Consider the following 16,417-nt stretch of genomic DNA (forward strand, 5'->3'; position numbering starts at 1 on the left):
TCAGGTATTTATACTTACCTCTATCTCGCATCGAAAGCCTTGCTGCTCACGAGTTGGCAACACATGCACACACAAAGATGAAGGTACTTATCCATTTGGAAGGAAGCCTGGTCTGCGTTGGTGGACTCTGCGAAAAGAAGACATGCACTTCTAGGAGTTAGTTAACGCTTTCTAGTTTCTGTGCTCATTTTGTGTTCTAAAAAATAATAACAAACAATAATAATGATAATGAAGTTCAACAGTTTACTGTATGCTAAATAAGCCTGGATATTTTACTTCTTCAGAAGCACGAAAACAGGCTTAAAAGGTTAGTTTTATACAGTAAAGGAAAGAAAAAAACACATTCTAGAGAACTCTTGCAATCCTGGTTTGTGCTTGCTTCCAAAGCACAAAACTTCAACGCTACATTTAATCCTTGTCATACCATACGTTTCATGTATGGCTGTAATATCACATCCTAAACTCCACGATTTAGTTATGTTTTTCCCAGCAGATCTGCACAGAACCGACATCCTAACGAAGCAGTAGTGGGTTAATTTGCAGCCAAATATCCCAACGAGATTCGTGTTATTGGATGAACAGTTGGTCGCCTTCTTCATGCTCGAGCACCACCTACCTCATATGTCTGAAAAAGTTCAACATCGGTGCTTCCAAATGTTCCAATTCTTTCTTCTGATACCAGAGAATGCATTAGCCAGCGAGTCCTGACTTTTCGAGTTAGACTACAACTAGTCTTTTATTGAGTTTTCCACAGCCATCCACCAGTCATCATCTTCTTCGAAGTCTAATTTTCCAATGTCCTGGTAGAGAAGAAAAGGTTATTGAGTCAATAAAATGAATGATGCAATTCTAACTTTTCAGTCAACATTGTAAGCCTTTTGATCCTTCAAGACTTAAGTTATTTGTGATTTTGTGAACTAAATGAAATAGCACATATAAATTTGGGTTCCTTGTCTATGAAAGTATTGGATCTTCAAACCGGAAAATTAACTTTGCTCTAGCATAAAAAACAGCTAAAATTCTATTTGGATCAAAGTTGAGTAATAAGAAAGAGAGAATTTCTCTTAAATGGTAGCTCTTATGACTTATGTTTGACCTGACGCAGATAGATAAATCATGTAGAATCAATATAGACAAAAGAAAAAAATGCACATGTAGGTGAATTAAATCATGTTCATGAGGCTCAACCATGTTGCGTTTGTTTTCAACATCATCTGCGACCCTTATTGCTTCAAGCCACCAGGAATCCTTGACACTGCTGTCTGTAATGTTCTTCTTATCACTGAAAAGCAAAAGACAATTTTGGTCGTTGCTTAGAGATTGATAATTGATTCGATCATCATTAAACTCTGTGTCATTTAATATCTGTTCTGAATCTGTGGAAACCCATGGACTAGGAAGGGCATCAATCGGAATAGGACGCAGTGGAGATCGGTAACCTGTAGGATAAGTTCGATTAAACAATGACTACAAATCAATATTTTTCAGGAAAAAAAAAAATGAAAATTAGGTCCTATTTGAGCACCTCTACAATCTGGATCGTGACACTTCTGATAATAGGCAGCCCTCCTAAGGTCGACAACATAAATCACTGAACAACGAAAACATGGATATCAATGCTTTGCATGAAAGACGAAATAAGAGAATTCTCAGATGAAGGAAAAGAAAACAAAAGAGAGTAGATCACATTAAGGTTCAAAGAATTAGATGATGACTCAGAAAACGAGGGAAGCTAAACATGCTCAAATATAACGCACACGAGTACTTCACAAGTATACTTTTTAAGAACAAAAATTAAGGAGCAAAAGCATTTCTCGATTCAAAGGTACCATGGTTGCTTTTGTGTTCTCGACCAATTCGTTCACAGTATCTATTTCGGGACATGCTGTAGACTATTAGTCCATATTCCGAAAACCAGTACCAGCAGCGTATTTTTCCTGGAAAAGCAGCAGCTAAGTTAGTGACTAGCAAGATATACAAGCGAAAGCGATAGATATCAACAGACGTGAAATCTATATTTGAAATGAGCAAACACGCTAAATGCAAAAAAGAAAAAAACTTATCATCTCCCTTTAGTACAAAGAATTACAATTTCTCTTATACATTCGGATTTGGTTTTCCAAACACGATGTGCGAAACTTGCCTATCCCATGGGATTTCATACAGGGATGATTTAATCATCCTCTAAACTCTATTCAAATTACCTGATACACTTCCAGTGGAGGCAACTGATTCAACAAACTTATCCACAGCTGGGAATGGTGATCTTCCCATGCAAGAAGTTGCTGAAACATCAGTCATGCAACCGGTCAATGGTACTTCTTTGGCGAAACTGAAATGCCGTCCGAAATTACATTTCTCCTGCGGAAAGAGAACCTCAAAAGTAAACAAAAGCCGAATATTAAAATCACATAAAGGTACGAGAACATATGGATTTATAAGATAATTATATTGGAAAGGTATAATGCACATGTCATGTATCGTTCGAAGCGGCTTTATAATTAAACTGATACTCAGCTTGAGCTTACCTCCATTTCAAATTGCAATGTCTTTACGCAGTCCAAATCCATTTTGCAAACCAGAAGCTTCTCACATTCAGCATCAACGTTGCAGATCAAGGATGCCATGAACGTGTCTTCCTCACACTAAGATTAAATATGTACAAGGTATATAATAGGGATGCTTAGTCACAGGACACAAATAATCTGAAATTCACTAGAAGATAGGTGACTGCTAAATTGTTTTCTTTCCAACAGCAAAATCGTTTTGATTCAATGCTTTTTAGGAAGAGTGCATATATGCACCCAAAGAACACGATCACTGCACCCACCACCGAAGAAATTGTGAATTTTACCTATCCCGTATTGCTGTCCATATCTCATTTTAAAGAAAGACTCTCTTTGGGGTTGATTTCTTCAAGTCTCGCCCCTTAAGGAGAATTTTTCTAGTGACCCCTTTCTAGAGAAAGGGAAGAAAGAGAAACGGAGAACGGAGTGAAAGAAACATAGGGTAAGGTCAGGGGAAGGAGTTGGACGCTGCATGAAATGAGGAGTTTACATGCAGACGTTCAGGGAATCAGGGGTATCTGAAAATTTTATGATAAGGAGATAGAAAATTCCAAAAGAGAAAGGATGGTATCTGAAAAGGAACTCCTTGCTGTTAAACGAAACATATAAGACTGACTGGCTATGCATTCGTCTTATGATATCACCTAGAAGTTAATATGAAATTGAGAAACTTAAAATTCGATGCTCGAGTGAGAAGTACCATACCATATTTGCACGTGCATGTCTCCCCGTAGGTAGAAGCACAGAAGTCTTCCCAGCCTTTGATGAAAAAGCTAAACGAAAGCAACGATTTCTAGAATAAACTGCATTGTCCACAAACAGATGGCTAGGAGATTCAGTGGAGCTTGAATCTTTTTTGATAAACAGTTCTTCGTATCGCCCTTCCATTTTTGCACTATAAATCCTTGAACATATCTGATAACATACCGTCACCAATTAAAACATTACCAGTACGCAGTCCAGCATAAAAAGACAGCATGGTTATGGCTATTCAATTAAAATTTCGTAAACTAATAGCAAGAATTAGCATACTGTAAAAGACTCGAAACCAAACTACATCGACCATGCGCTCAGATTAGTAACCAACTTAGCTGATATCATCATAATTAAGAAGAAATTCGGAATCGAGATGTAAACATGTGAGCATTTTGCATTCTCAGGAGTTGAAAAGATGCATCTTTAAAATATCCACTTTCATGTGTAACTTTATAGGGCAGGAAACTGTTTATAAGAATAATAAACAAATATGATACCCAATCGATAGAACAAAGTAAGAGTTCAAGTGTTAATCACTTTTGCTAGCAATGTTTTAGTTCCATGCTTATTTAGTGGAGTACCTCACCAACAAATGCTCCTGCATGCGAGTTATCCTTAAATGCCATTTTTGGTATACGGATTATCAGGTGGCGAGAGAACTTCTCTAGACATTAAAATCAAATAAGAAGAATTAGCTACAAAATTATAAACATTGCTAATGGAATAATTTGCAACGTAAGATCTACGCGCATCTGCGACAACAAAAAGTTCACATATTAGATGCTAGACAATATGTGAAAGCCCTTATCATTATCATTCAACAAAGGAAAGTTACATGGAAACTACAAAATCCAAGGCCAGCTTCCCAAAATGAGATCTCCAAAGTGTACTACTAGTTGACTTTTTAGGAAAAAAAAGAACGGTGACTAGCACTTCCTCCCGAGAACGGCTTGATTTTAATGACACGTGAATTTACTTAGTGTAAGATGAAGTTGAACCATGAATTCGACAATGACATTCAATTTCAAATTGAACAAGTAGCTCCGGAATTCAAGTCTAAACAACTTTTCCAGCAGAAAATGTTGCCAGCTGTATGAGATAATCCAATAACAAGACCTTCATCCTCTTCTTTTTTATTTTTGTGGCTATAAAATTCAAAAGAACAGTTTTTCTTCCTTCTTCATATTTTTGACGGGCATCAGCTCATATCTGATCTCTCCTATTCACAATACAGAATTACAGAGCATACAAGCCTCCAAAAAAGAATAAAGAATAAATGTTATACCACAAAATTTTCAGCTATCATGTCAAACCAAAAGAAAAACATTACAAGTACCTAATTTTAGCTATTTAGGATACATTAAGACCTAACAAGTGGGTTAAAACAAATTGATAAAGCCTAGATCCAACTGCAGCAAATATACCTTCGTTCGAGGAATCGAGCTCTAGTATCCAGTCAAAGCTTCCTTGAATCGAGTACTTTTCATTTAAGGCTTCTAGAATAACTAATATCAAGGAATCAACCATTACATCTCCATTTTTTCCCGTATTGATTCTTTTACTGTACTCCAAATCAAAGTAAAGGTGACACGGAGCACCCTGAACACTTGAAATAGAACAGTGAGAATTACAGAATAGAGGAAACAGCACGTGATTCTTACGGAACTAATCACGTGATCATCACATTGATTCAAATTTGTTCAGCTCACCTCTTGAATCACTTCATAATGGTGGCGAAATTTTGAATCCATGCTTTTATACCTGAAATTAATTAAGAAAATTCAGATAAAACAATTTCAGAAGCGTTTGCAAAGTTGATGATTCTGCAAAGTAATTTTTCTCCTCGAAGTATGATTGAAATTTGATGATACCTTTGCCAGAATTCATTGTATGATGAAACTAGAAATCTCCTTTGTCCATTAAAGTGATCTTGATAACTAAAAACATGAACACCAGTGTGCTCTCTTGCAAACTTGATTGCTTCTTCTTGTCTGGGAAATGTGGCCCACACTTGCTTGCTATTCGGAAAAGGTACCAAAAATGTCAAACGGTGTCATAGCAAAGTGGAATAATGGTGAAACAGAATGAGAAAATGGGAGAGATTGGAAGAATCCTGAATATACCTTAGCTTGAATCTGGTTTGTTCAGAAAGATCGACACGAATTTCACGCAATAATTTCCACAGACTATATGGTCTCTTTGGAGGTACGCCTCTAGGTGAACCATAAAATACGATTGGCGAGAACTTCTTACAACTAGAACCTTTTGCTTCACTTGTCAAGCCAATCTGAATAGTGATAAAATAGAGTTTTGCTGAGTAACACCGAAGAACAAAAATCAAGCTGTTTCAGCCTCACCATTAGCTTCATTATACAGTTAAAATACTTTGATTATCATGTAGAGAATAACAGTCAGATCAACTCGGCCTTCCAGAAAACAACGGCTTACCTTTTCCACGGAATCTTGAACATCCGTTGCATTCTCCGGCCTTTCTTCAACTGAGGCGGAAGCAGAAATCTCAGAGTTTACTGAACACTCAGACTTCAATTTACTTTTTCTCTTCTTTATTCCTCTCACAGCAGATTCTGAATAGAAACGGAATATATAACCGCACATAATCAGAATCAGAATATACAAAAACGAAAGATATTCATGTTGATCATCATGCCACTGCAGAAATGCGTAACTTATAACATTGCTCCTATATTGAACTTCCAGTTTACAGAATCCAGTAATTTTTTACAATTATTATCATTGCATCGATATTTAAATTCAGTTTTATCTAAAAATGAGATTCGCACATTGCTTAGCAGAACACGCTCGACTGCCAATGTTGTGGAAACTGGAATCAAAATTAGAGAAACCGACTTACGAGGAGGAGAAACGCCGCACTTGAAGCATTCGAACAATCGATCGACGTCGTCCTTTACGATCGATGCCATTCTCTCCAACTTGGGCCGTTGGAAGCGAGTGAATTGCCTTGGCGTTTCGCCTTTTTCTTTTCTCCTCTTATGAAAAGAAATAATTCCGATTTGATTTCAGAGTGAACTCCAAAAAGTGGGGACATTCCATCGCGATACGAATGAAACGTATCGGTATTTTAGTTTTTTTCTTTTTTCTTTTTTCCTTCCCGCCGAAACGGCTCTTTCCCTCCTACCTTTCGAAAATCTCAATTTTGACACCGTCCTCGTAATTAGCCACGTCATGATTTTCATACAAAATGTATACTGTTAACAAAATAAAATTAATATTATTTGCATCCTGTAATTTCAAATTTATTTACTTTTACAAATTAGATACATCGATCATTACAGTTGGCCATTATTACCTAATTCTCTATGTGGTCGTGTACATATTTGATTTCCACTGGTAAGGAGTTTCATAAATGATACTTTTTCTCAGTAAGATTTCAAACGTATCGGAGCGTTGAGATTCTATCTTTTTTAGATTGTAGCAAGTAGCCAAATTTAGTATGTGGGTCCGATATTCCTGCCTTTATTATGAAACGAGGTAATTTGGTGATGGCGGTGACTGTGTTCGGCCAATCCTACTTTATAACGTGCTGATGACGAGGTGTGCTAGCGATTTCGAAATTATTATTACCTAATTTTCTATGTGCTCATGTACAAATTTGGTTTGCCAAAGTAAAGTGGCTTTTCTCGCTGAATAAATGTGTATCTTTCAAAACATATGTGAGCACTTTGACACTCAAACTAGTAAGATAAGAAGTTTGATGAAGGATAATGTATCTCAGTAGGGTTTCGAACATATCGGAGTGTTGAGATTCTTTGTCTTTCTATAAATTGTAACAAGCAGCGGAATTTGGCATGTGGGTCCGAAATTCATGTCTTTCATCATGAAATGGGCAATCTGATGATGGCGGTGACTATACTTAACAAAGCCTATCGTATGGTGCGCTAACAATGAAATGTGCTAGCGAGTTTAGAATTTCGACTTACTTGTAATAAGGTTGACCTAGATTATCCTCTAGACAGTCGACACATAGTGGGCTGATATTTTTCCCGTAGTACTATGTATATCTAATTTGACAGATAGAAAATCTTTTTTTGAAATTAAACATATTAATGGATGGATTTTCTCTTAAATAAAATATAGTCTTACTGCCATTTAAAAATGGACAAGTCTTTATATTTTTTAAATAACATATGTTTTTTATCTTTCTCTTAATTGCCTATTTGTAATAGTGGTGCGGACAAATTATTATCCTCACTGGCAAAGAACCAACCAAGTATTATTTTCGTCGATGAAACAGATCACCATGGCAAGTGTGTATTAAAGCATGTTTTTATTCATTATTTTTTTTATGAAATTTTGAATTCATACAGTTCATCTTTTATTTTCTTCTACAGAATAAAAATTAATTTAGAGGCTTCGAGAAGATCATCATCGGCGTCTCTTTCTTCTACTTCCAGTCACCAATGGAAAACTCCAGAGCTGCAATCATCCATACTTTCAGTCAGTCCAATTCATTTTGCACCTTCTTTTTCAAATGCACGACCACCAGCCATTGCTGCCGGTGCTGCTGCTACACCAATGCCTGTAAGGAATTCCCCAACAAAAATATTCAATCCCTGAGTGCACCTATCCAAAACAAAATCAAAAAGAAAAAAAACTGAAATAAATTTTTAGTGTGTTCAGAAAACATAGTAATCAGAAAATGACATGGGTCAATCAATATAAAATGCTATTGGAAAATTATCCTAAATTCTTTGCATCTAACTATTTGTTTAAGCAGTTTTCAAGGAGATCATTTCAGAACATTTTCTCAGCGGTCCAGAAGCGTCAAAGTGTTTGATAAATTGGTCCGGCAACAGCAAACACAATGCAGCATCACATGTAAAGATTTCATGTCTTGTACACTTATTCATACAATATTGTTTTATTCATGCTGTGGTTTGCTAAAACATAGAATCTCCATTGTGAACTGTCAAACAATTGTAATGTTGGCCAAACAAAGTCCTATTCCAAGAAGATTTTGGCTTCATGTTGTTCAGTATGGAGATTACTATGCATAAACTTGTTAGCATTCGCTTTCAACTTTCTCCATCAAATTCTGCTGTGGGATTGTGTCATCAGTCAATGTTACTTGATTTGCATATATTATCAAATTCAAAGCAAACATGTAAAATCGTACTGCAATTAGTACTATGAAGAATGAACTTTTTTCTCAAATTGGACACCTATAGTTTTGTTTTTCTTATTTAATATTATCCATAGGATGTAGAAATTTTATGGTTTGACTTGGACGCATCCTTCATTCTCATTATAACTCATTCTATTGTTCGTTGAACAAATGGAAGAAGAGGTGAAGAATCCTTAAGTGGAAAAGAAATGTTAACAAATTCCATTAAAAATGGAATGCATGTATAGGTTTGGTTAAAATAAGAGATATTACGTCAAAATGATAAAATTTTGTCCTCATTACCATCTTCGTACAGATGGGAAAACTTTATGTAGAACCTTCCAAATAAAAATGCTATCCTTACCTCAACCACCTATTTCTATTATTTTATAGGAAGAAAGAGAAGATAACTAATACACTAACTCATTAAGAAACCGGTACATAAAGTGAATCCCACAACATACTTTGTATTAATTGTATTTTGAATTGAATTATTGATAAGCACATCAGCAGAGTGTTACCACATCAATTTTCCATAATCTAGTTTCCACTTTCTTCTTTTTTATTCGAAGGTCATTTGGTGCTATAGCATTGTCTCTATTCAAATTGTACATATAATTTCAAAGGGCCAAGTCTCGGGGGCCAGTTTGTTTATACATGTCATAGGTTCTCTTCTTTTGTCATTTTGGTATTTGGAATTTGTCTCTGCTGATTCTGGAAGGGTCTTGGTCAGGTGGCCTTCTATCTCTGTTCTATTCTGATCGTTATAATAATATGATCTAAGCCAGTTTATAAGTACCCACAACTTTCTTGCCGTGTTTATTGTTTACCTCAAATCTCCATTGTTTTTAGGCAGTTTGTAGCAAAATTTTCGACTTCCAGGAGCTTTGTATTAACAAATAAAGAGATGGCTGCAAATGATGTTCCATGCTGTGAGCCAAGGTTCTGGATGTATCTTTTGATATGTGTAGGTTTGGTTGCTTTTGCTGGTCTTATGTCAGGCCTTACGTTAGGACTTATGTCGCTCAGCTTGGTTGATCTCGAGGTTCTTGCCAAGTCTGGCAGGCCGGACGACCGCAAAAATGCAGGTTACTTTGAAAAGCTTGCTACTCCCTTCTCCCTCTCTCCTGTTGAACAATTCATGTAATGTCTACATCAACAACTTTGTTAATTGCTCACAGTTGTTGGAGAGACAAACATTTTGCAAATTTTCAAATAAACACTGATTAAAATTGAAAACTTTAGATTTTGATGACCAGTTTGCATTTCATTTTATTCACATTTCACATTGTTTGCAGCTAAGATTCTGCCTATAGTAAAAAAACAGCACTTGCTTCTTTGCACACTCCTCATAAGCAATGCAATGGCAATGGAGGTACTGTTTCGTCCTATATTTATCAAACTCTATTTAAAGGAAAAAAAAAACTTTATATACCTTCTTTTTGGAAGATTTTAATTGCGACTTTTCATTTCTTTCCGTTCTAAGGCCCTGCCTATCTTCATTGATGCACTGCTGCCGGCTTGGGGTGCAATTGTGATATCAGTCACTCTCATACTTGCATTTGGAGAGGTAAATTTTCTGAAACAAATTAACTTTCTTCATATGATGTTGTAGTTGATAGAAAAGTTACATGTTACACACGAGGGTTGCTTCTTTTCTCCACAGATTATTCCTCAATCTATTTGTTCAAGGTATGGACTGAGTGTTGGTGCAAAGCTGTCTGTTGTTGTTCGAGTGCTTCTTGTGGTCCTCTTTCCTTTGTCTTACCCCATCAGTAAGGTAACATCATCTTATGCATATGTTTAATAATCTTGAATCTTAGAAGAAAAGCAGTTTTGGACAATCTGCATATAGTTCAACTGATTAAGATATATATCTATGATCAAAAGGTTGGAAGTTCAAACCCCCACCCCACATGTTGTTTAACTAAAAAAGATGAAAAACATTTTGGAATATGCTTAAATTGGCTAATGTGTCATAAAATTCCAACATGAACCCATTGATGTTTTGGGATGTCTCCTTCACGGCGCTCATGTGGACGTTATTTAGACAAAATATGATACATTTGACAAACATTGATAACGTGGTTAAATATAAGCAGCAGTAGAATAAGACCATTGTAATTCTAGAAATTTATTTTGGCGATTACAAACCAAAAAAAAAAGTAATTTCAAGATTTTTAGGAATACAATGAATTGAATGAAAAGATGAATATAAATAATTGCACAATCTTATTGCATTTCTACCAAAAAGAAACAATTGAAATGAGCTTCAAAGTTTGAATTGACAGTTACTGGATTGGCTTCTGGGCAAGGGGCATTCTGCACTTCTGAGAAGGGCAGAGCTCAAGACATTTGTGGATATGCATGGGAACAAGGTTGGTTCAAGATGCTTAGTCTTCAATGCTTTTGTTTTGTGGAAAACAAATTAAAAATATGTAAAAGCTTTGTATGTTTTCAAATATTTGAGCCATAATGTGTTTGAGAAACTAAGCGATGTAAGAATTCTCCATTCTATAGACCTTTCTCAATAAAAAATCATGATTTCTAAATTCTCACAAGGCCTCCTGAAATCCTTCCAAAGCTGGTTGAATAATTTTATGGATTCTGTCATCTCACCAAGTCTGACTAAATAACAAGCTAATGAATCTCATTCTTTTGCCACTGTGCTTCCTAATTAGGCAGGCAAAGGTGGAGAACTGACCCAAGAAGAGACTACCATAATCACTGGAGCTTTGGACATGACACTCAAAACTGCCAAAGATGCTATGACCCCTTTATCCAAATTGTTTTCACTGGATATAAACTCCAAACTTGATGAGTATGCCTCTACCCTTAATTATGGTTCAGTGAACCTGATGAATTTAATTTCTGACTTCTTCATTTGATTTTTATGATTAATCTAAGGAAAACTATGGAGCTGATCTTGAGAAAGGGACATAGTCGAGTGCCGATATACTCGGGACATCCAACTAATATCATTGGCATTATTTTGGTACGTTCAAAGTGTTGAAATTGTAAGGCCTAACTATCTTAAGCACCTTTTTCCGTGATAGCAGATCAACTTACTGATAAATTTTTAATGAATAAAAAAAAAAATATATATTTTTATCTGAATCGTCCTAATTTTCTTCTTGATGGGTTGTAAAAACTACCGGTACAAAATAGATGTAATGCCATAAATCTGTATTTGATTGTTTATCTGTGATTTTAATATATCTTATAGTAAGATATATCTATGTTACAAATGAAGTTTTAATTATTTTAAGTAGAGAATTTTTTGCAATGGGCAAAAGCATGATGGAGCAATGCCGCATTGGCCATGCTCAATTGATTCATCACTATTTCTCTGTGTCATCCAGTTATATAAAGAATCCCACTTTGATGCAGGTTAAAAATCTGATCAAATTTCATCCGCAGGATGAGACTCCCATCAGAAATCTCACGATCAGAAAAGTTCCAAGGTAAAATAGTTGGATGTTTAGCCTTCTTAGACTTTTAGCTTGATATTTCTGAAGAAGAATTTAAATTATAATTTGATAGTCAGTGTGGAAGTGTATGATGCCTAATAAATTGAACGAAAATTTTCGACTTCGATGCAGGGTACACGAGAACTTACCTCTCTACGACATATTGAACCAGTTCCAACAGGGACACAGTCATATGGCCGTTGTCATTAAGAGCCACAAGGAAGTCAGAGAGCCTGCAGGTTTTGTGTTTGTCCTTATATTTTTTGTCTTTATGATTTAGTAACCAGAATCATTAAAAAGACAAACTGATCCCATATCTCTGTAGATTCAACAACTGTGGATTCTAACAAACCAGAACTCGAAACCACGACACCGATAACTGAGATGGAATTAGGACATATTAAGCTGCAGATATCGAATATTTGTTCAAATGGTGATGACAATACAAATGGAAAATCAATGCCAGATTTTGATGAAGATGTTATTGGTATCATAACCCTGGAGGATGTCATGGAAGAACTTTTACAGGTTTGTTTTCTTTTTCTTGTGGATGCTTTATGAGATGCCGTGATACTGTGTTCTCTTGGCGAGATTAAACGCAAGCCAAAGATGTTGACTCTCAAATTCTTTGCTTAGATGCATTATTTGTTTACATCGTTTTGGAATGGAACCGTACTTATTAGTCTCACTTAAAATCTGAATCTTTTATTTGTCTCTGTTGGTGTTTCTGAAGGAAGAGATATTGGATGAGACTGATGAATATGTTGCTGTCCATAACAAGTAATTGCTAAATTCTTCCATTTCTTAGTTTTGTTTTACAAGTTGGAATCATATTGTAAAACAATGGTAAAAATTCCTCTGTTTCTGTGTGTGTGTGTGAAACAAACAGGCTGAAAGTTAATATGAGTGCATTAAGGAGATCAACATCAGGATCACCAGGAGGACCCCATCTGCGCTGGATATCACCAGTGGCATCCCCACTTTCTTCATACCATCACTCTCCACTTTCTTCTTCATACAATCACTCTCCAATTCCCCCACATATTCAGTCCCCATTTACACCACCACCTCTCTCTTCATCCCCAGGAAATTACTTGCAGTCTTCTACAGCTGCATCTGCAGCTGATGCCTCACCATCTTCCCATAAGGTACTCTCTCTTGTATAGATATAATATATACAGTATACATCCTTAGGGTGATACATCCTTAGGGTGAGTCGCTTTATCGATATCTAGCACGCATCCTATAGTTCAGTTTGACATGATTTGAGGGGGAAAGTGTTTTTAGCTAATTAGAAAATAGGGGCATTTGCCCCCAAATGATAATCTAGTTGGCAAGGGCTTGGAATCTAGGTCATACTGGCTTAGAGGTATCAAGTTCGAACCTTCTAGTGAGTTTGATACCAAAAATTCACGATGTCTCTCCAGTTTAGGCTTTTGGATCAGGTGCCTCTGGGTATAAGGAAACAAAACTCCGACTCCCAATTATAAAAAAAAATATTTCTCCTCTATCACTTATTTACGTCTATTCATATGCCCTACAAAATTTTCATATTTGCAAAATCTTATTCCTTGTGCTATATTTGTAAATATGGTAAAACTATTTGTCATCCATTACGGTCCTCTTCAAAAATATATTTTTTTAATTCATAAAAGTATTTTTGGAGAAAACATCTTATTATTGCTCTTCACTGCAAAGTACTACTCTCAAGATTCATATTCTTGCAATACTGATGTATCTTGATCTTGTGACTTGTATTTTCTTTTTCTTTATAGGTCTCAAGGAAATCATATGAGAAGTTGAGACAGCCAGTTGGATCATAGAACACAAAATTTATTGTTTGGTGCAATGTATCAAAAGTAAAAGAAACTCCCCATAGACATTTAACCAAAATAAAACAATCATGTCATTCTATATGCACATTTCTCTTGATTTCTAAGTCTGATTTTGGAGACGTGGGCTATTTGCAATCCGACTTAAGAAACTTTCCTGTTCCTTAAATTTGATTTTCAAAATTTCTTGTAAATTCAAATGAAGCGTGGAGAAACGAGAAAAAATCTCTCATCATATAGATGGTCATGAATATAAAAAAGAGTCCGAGAGATTTCTTAATATGAGTATAATTCAATAGATAAGACATTCGTTACATTCTGTTTGATATTTGTTAAACTAAAATAAAATTGAAGCATCAATACTAATATTGTTCATATAAGTATGGAATTTCCTATTTTCATCTCTTAAATTATAAAATAAAATATCATTTGGTTTCTAATATTTTAAATTAATAAATATATAATATATCTCACGAGTAATAAAAACACAGAGGCCAAAAAAATTAGGACTAAAATGATATTTAAAATTCAAATAAAATGAAAAATATCGTAGGATGAATGGCAAAGCGTAATTGGTACTTTGGTCCACCACAAGAAAATCAGTCGAAAATTCGATAAGATCTTCAAGAAAGTATAAAGCGGAAAAAAAAATCTAATAACTTTTAAAAAATATTTTCGACGATAAAACACCACCGTCCATATCATACAAACTTTCGGATAAGATTTCCGGCAATAAAAACTGAAGCGTATTAAAAACAAAAACAGAGCCAAACAACCAAGTCGCCATGAAAGCTCTGTTGTGTTCCTATAGGCAAGCTCTCCACCTCTCGGAGCCTCCGCCATGGAAACCGAGAAGCCGAATCAACGACTCAACAATCACGAAGAATCTCACCAATCTCTCAAGAATAGCCAGAGGCGACGTCCGAGTAAACGCCAAGGGCTTCACAGGTACTCCGGCGACGGCGAAAGAAAGAGAAGCCGCCGCAAGGAAAATTTCCGGCCAAAACAACAGCAGCAACGACGACGACGATGAAATTTCAGAGGCCGTATCCAACAGGATTATAACGAGAATTTTGGCTTTCGTCGGAGTTCCGATGGCGTTTGGTGTGGCATTGCTAAAGATTTTCGAGACGATCAAGGAGCAGAAGGTGTGGGATGTGCCGATTTGGCTACCATTTTTGACGACTTTCTTGACGTTCGGAGCTTCGACGATCGGAATCGCGTACGGCACGTTATCGGCGAGTTTGGATCCGGAGAAGGAAGGGTCGCTGTTCGGATGGGAGGAGGCGCAGAAGAATTGGGTTGAGATGTGGAAGGAGGAAGACGAAGCCAGTCGCTGACTAAACTTATGGCCTCTGTTTGGTCACGGAGATATCATATCCTGGATTAGTCTGCCCCTTGTTCCGGTATTGTAAACAAAAATGCCTAAATTGCTCTGTAATTTATAATTTTTGTTTGGTAATGGTGTTACGTTGGTCGATATCCCAATAAGTCTATTCGCAGGTCACGGAGTTATCATATCCTGGATTAGTCTGCCCCTTGTTCCGGTATTGTAAACAAAAATGCCTAAATTGCTCTGTAATTTATAATTTTTGTTTGGTAATGGTGTTACGTTGGTCGATATCCCAATAAGTCTATTCGCATTCTTTTTTTACTTTTTCTAGTAGAACATGGGTGGGGTAGTCCACCTGGAAAGGTGAAATAAAATAATACTCAAGAATCACTCAAATGCACGTCAAAACGAACTTAATTAAGTAGTAATTGACATGTACCTCAAATCAAAAGATTGTGAGTTCAAATTCCCTCTCCAACGTGTTATATTAAAATAAAAAATCATCCAAATACATTTTACGTTGAAAGGTATGTTTGTTTGTGAAATTGATGGGACCTCGTAGAAAAAGACAATGAGTTCTGTTGAAATTTTTTACGTTCTGAGGATCGATAGTGTGTATCAATCGGATTTAATTTTATGCCGATAATTTTTAAAAATCAATTAATGAGTTTTGGAGGAGTTTACTTTACATTTCACTAAAATGAGTGGGTGAATTTAGGAGAATTTAAGCATAGAATAATAATTACAACATTTGTCTAAATCTGAGTTAAATTTCATAAAAGTGAGAATTTAGTAGAAATTTGATAAATTTAGAGATACCAATTGATGTTTTTTTAGTTGGTACATCATTGAGATTGGGATTTCAATATTTTTTTATATTGAAATTTTAATCTTGGCCAATTAGTGGTCAGAAATATCAATTTCATGGAAATATCAATAAAATATCGATGGATATTTATGTAAAAATTAAAAAAATCGTAAAAAATATTTAAATTAACAAATAAACATTTTTCTATTTCTAAATTAGTTAAAAATAACTATAATATATATATATATATATATATATATATTAGTGATATTTTGGTGATATCTTTTATATTTTATCGATTTTCTTATATTATGATGTAAATGTCGATTTACCCCTCATAAATAAGTCAAAATATTATTTTGATCCTTCTCATTTTGGTTTGAGTTCATTTTGATTTTCTACTCTAAAAATATGTAATTTAATTCTTACCAAGTAAAAGATGTTTCATTTTGGCCCCTCCTATTAGTCTACTATTAAATAGATAAAGGATTGTTTAGTTGAATATCAT

At 35.4% G+C, this 16,417-nt stretch overlaps 3 protein-coding genes across 6 annotated transcripts; 2 read left to right on the forward strand and 1 right to left on the reverse strand.

Moving 5' to 3' along the window:
• Positions 1-223: 223 nt before the first annotated feature.
• On the reverse strand, positions 224-6,658 carry LOC111011672 (DNA primase). Its single transcript, XM_022285528.2, has 14 exons — positions 6,196-6,658; positions 5,772-5,908; positions 5,447-5,610; positions 5,195-5,341; positions 5,033-5,084; positions 4,748-4,922; positions 3,905-3,987; positions 3,273-3,482; positions 2,529-2,645; positions 2,205-2,361; positions 1,830-1,937; positions 1,526-1,591; positions 1,189-1,439; positions 224-800 (listed from the first exon to the last, which is right to left on the reverse strand). The coding sequence occupies exons 1-14, from the start codon at positions 6,263-6,265 to the stop codon at positions 729-731; spliced, it is 1,809 nt and encodes a 602-aa protein (XP_022141220.1). The 5' UTR covers positions 6,266-6,658; the 3' UTR covers positions 224-728.
• A 358-nt stretch (positions 6,659-7,016) lies between these two features.
• LOC111011498 (CBS domain protein with a domain protein (DUF21)) lies at positions 7,017-13,875 on the forward strand. 4 transcript variants are annotated; one of them, XM_022285280.2, is made up of 16 exons: positions 7,017-7,609; positions 7,694-7,883; positions 8,080-8,180; positions 9,323-9,554; positions 9,765-9,841; positions 9,953-10,036; positions 10,133-10,246; positions 10,758-10,844; positions 11,148-11,287; positions 11,374-11,461; positions 11,857-11,930; positions 12,069-12,175; positions 12,262-12,464; positions 12,670-12,716; positions 12,826-13,084; positions 13,712-13,875. In XM_022285280.2, the coding sequence occupies exons 2-16, from the start codon at positions 7,763-7,765 to the stop codon at positions 13,757-13,759; spliced, it is 1,782 nt and encodes a 593-aa protein (XP_022140972.1). In that variant the 5' UTR covers positions 7,017-7,609; positions 7,694-7,762; the 3' UTR covers positions 13,760-13,875. The 4 variants fall into 4 exon arrangements, with proteins under 4 accessions (XP_022140972.1, XP_022140973.1, XP_022140974.1 ...); XM_022285281.2 differs by lacking the exon at positions 7,017-7,609 and having other exon boundaries at positions 7,700-7,883; positions 9,468-9,554; XM_022285282.2 differs by lacking the exons at positions 7,017-7,609; positions 7,694-7,883; positions 8,080-8,180 and adding an exon at positions 8,883-9,199 and having other exon boundaries at positions 9,319-9,554.
• Positions 13,876-14,471: 596 nt separating this feature from the next.
• LOC111011500 (transmembrane protein, putative (DUF3464)) lies at positions 14,472-15,391 on the forward strand. The gene has a single exon (XM_022285288.2). It carries the CDS (start codon positions 14,554-14,556, stop codon positions 15,106-15,108), a length of 555 nt encoding a protein of 184 aa, XP_022140980.1. The 5' UTR covers positions 14,472-14,553; the 3' UTR covers positions 15,109-15,391.
• Positions 15,392-16,417: the final 1,026 nt, after the last annotated feature.

Source organism: Momordica charantia, assembly GCF_013281855.1.
Source record: "Momordica charantia cultivar OHB3-1 chromosome 10 unlocalized genomic scaffold, Mcharantia_2.0 BLBB01000010.1, whole genome shotgun sequence".
NCBI lineage: Eukaryota > Viridiplantae > Streptophyta > Magnoliopsida > Cucurbitales > Cucurbitaceae > Momordica > Momordica charantia.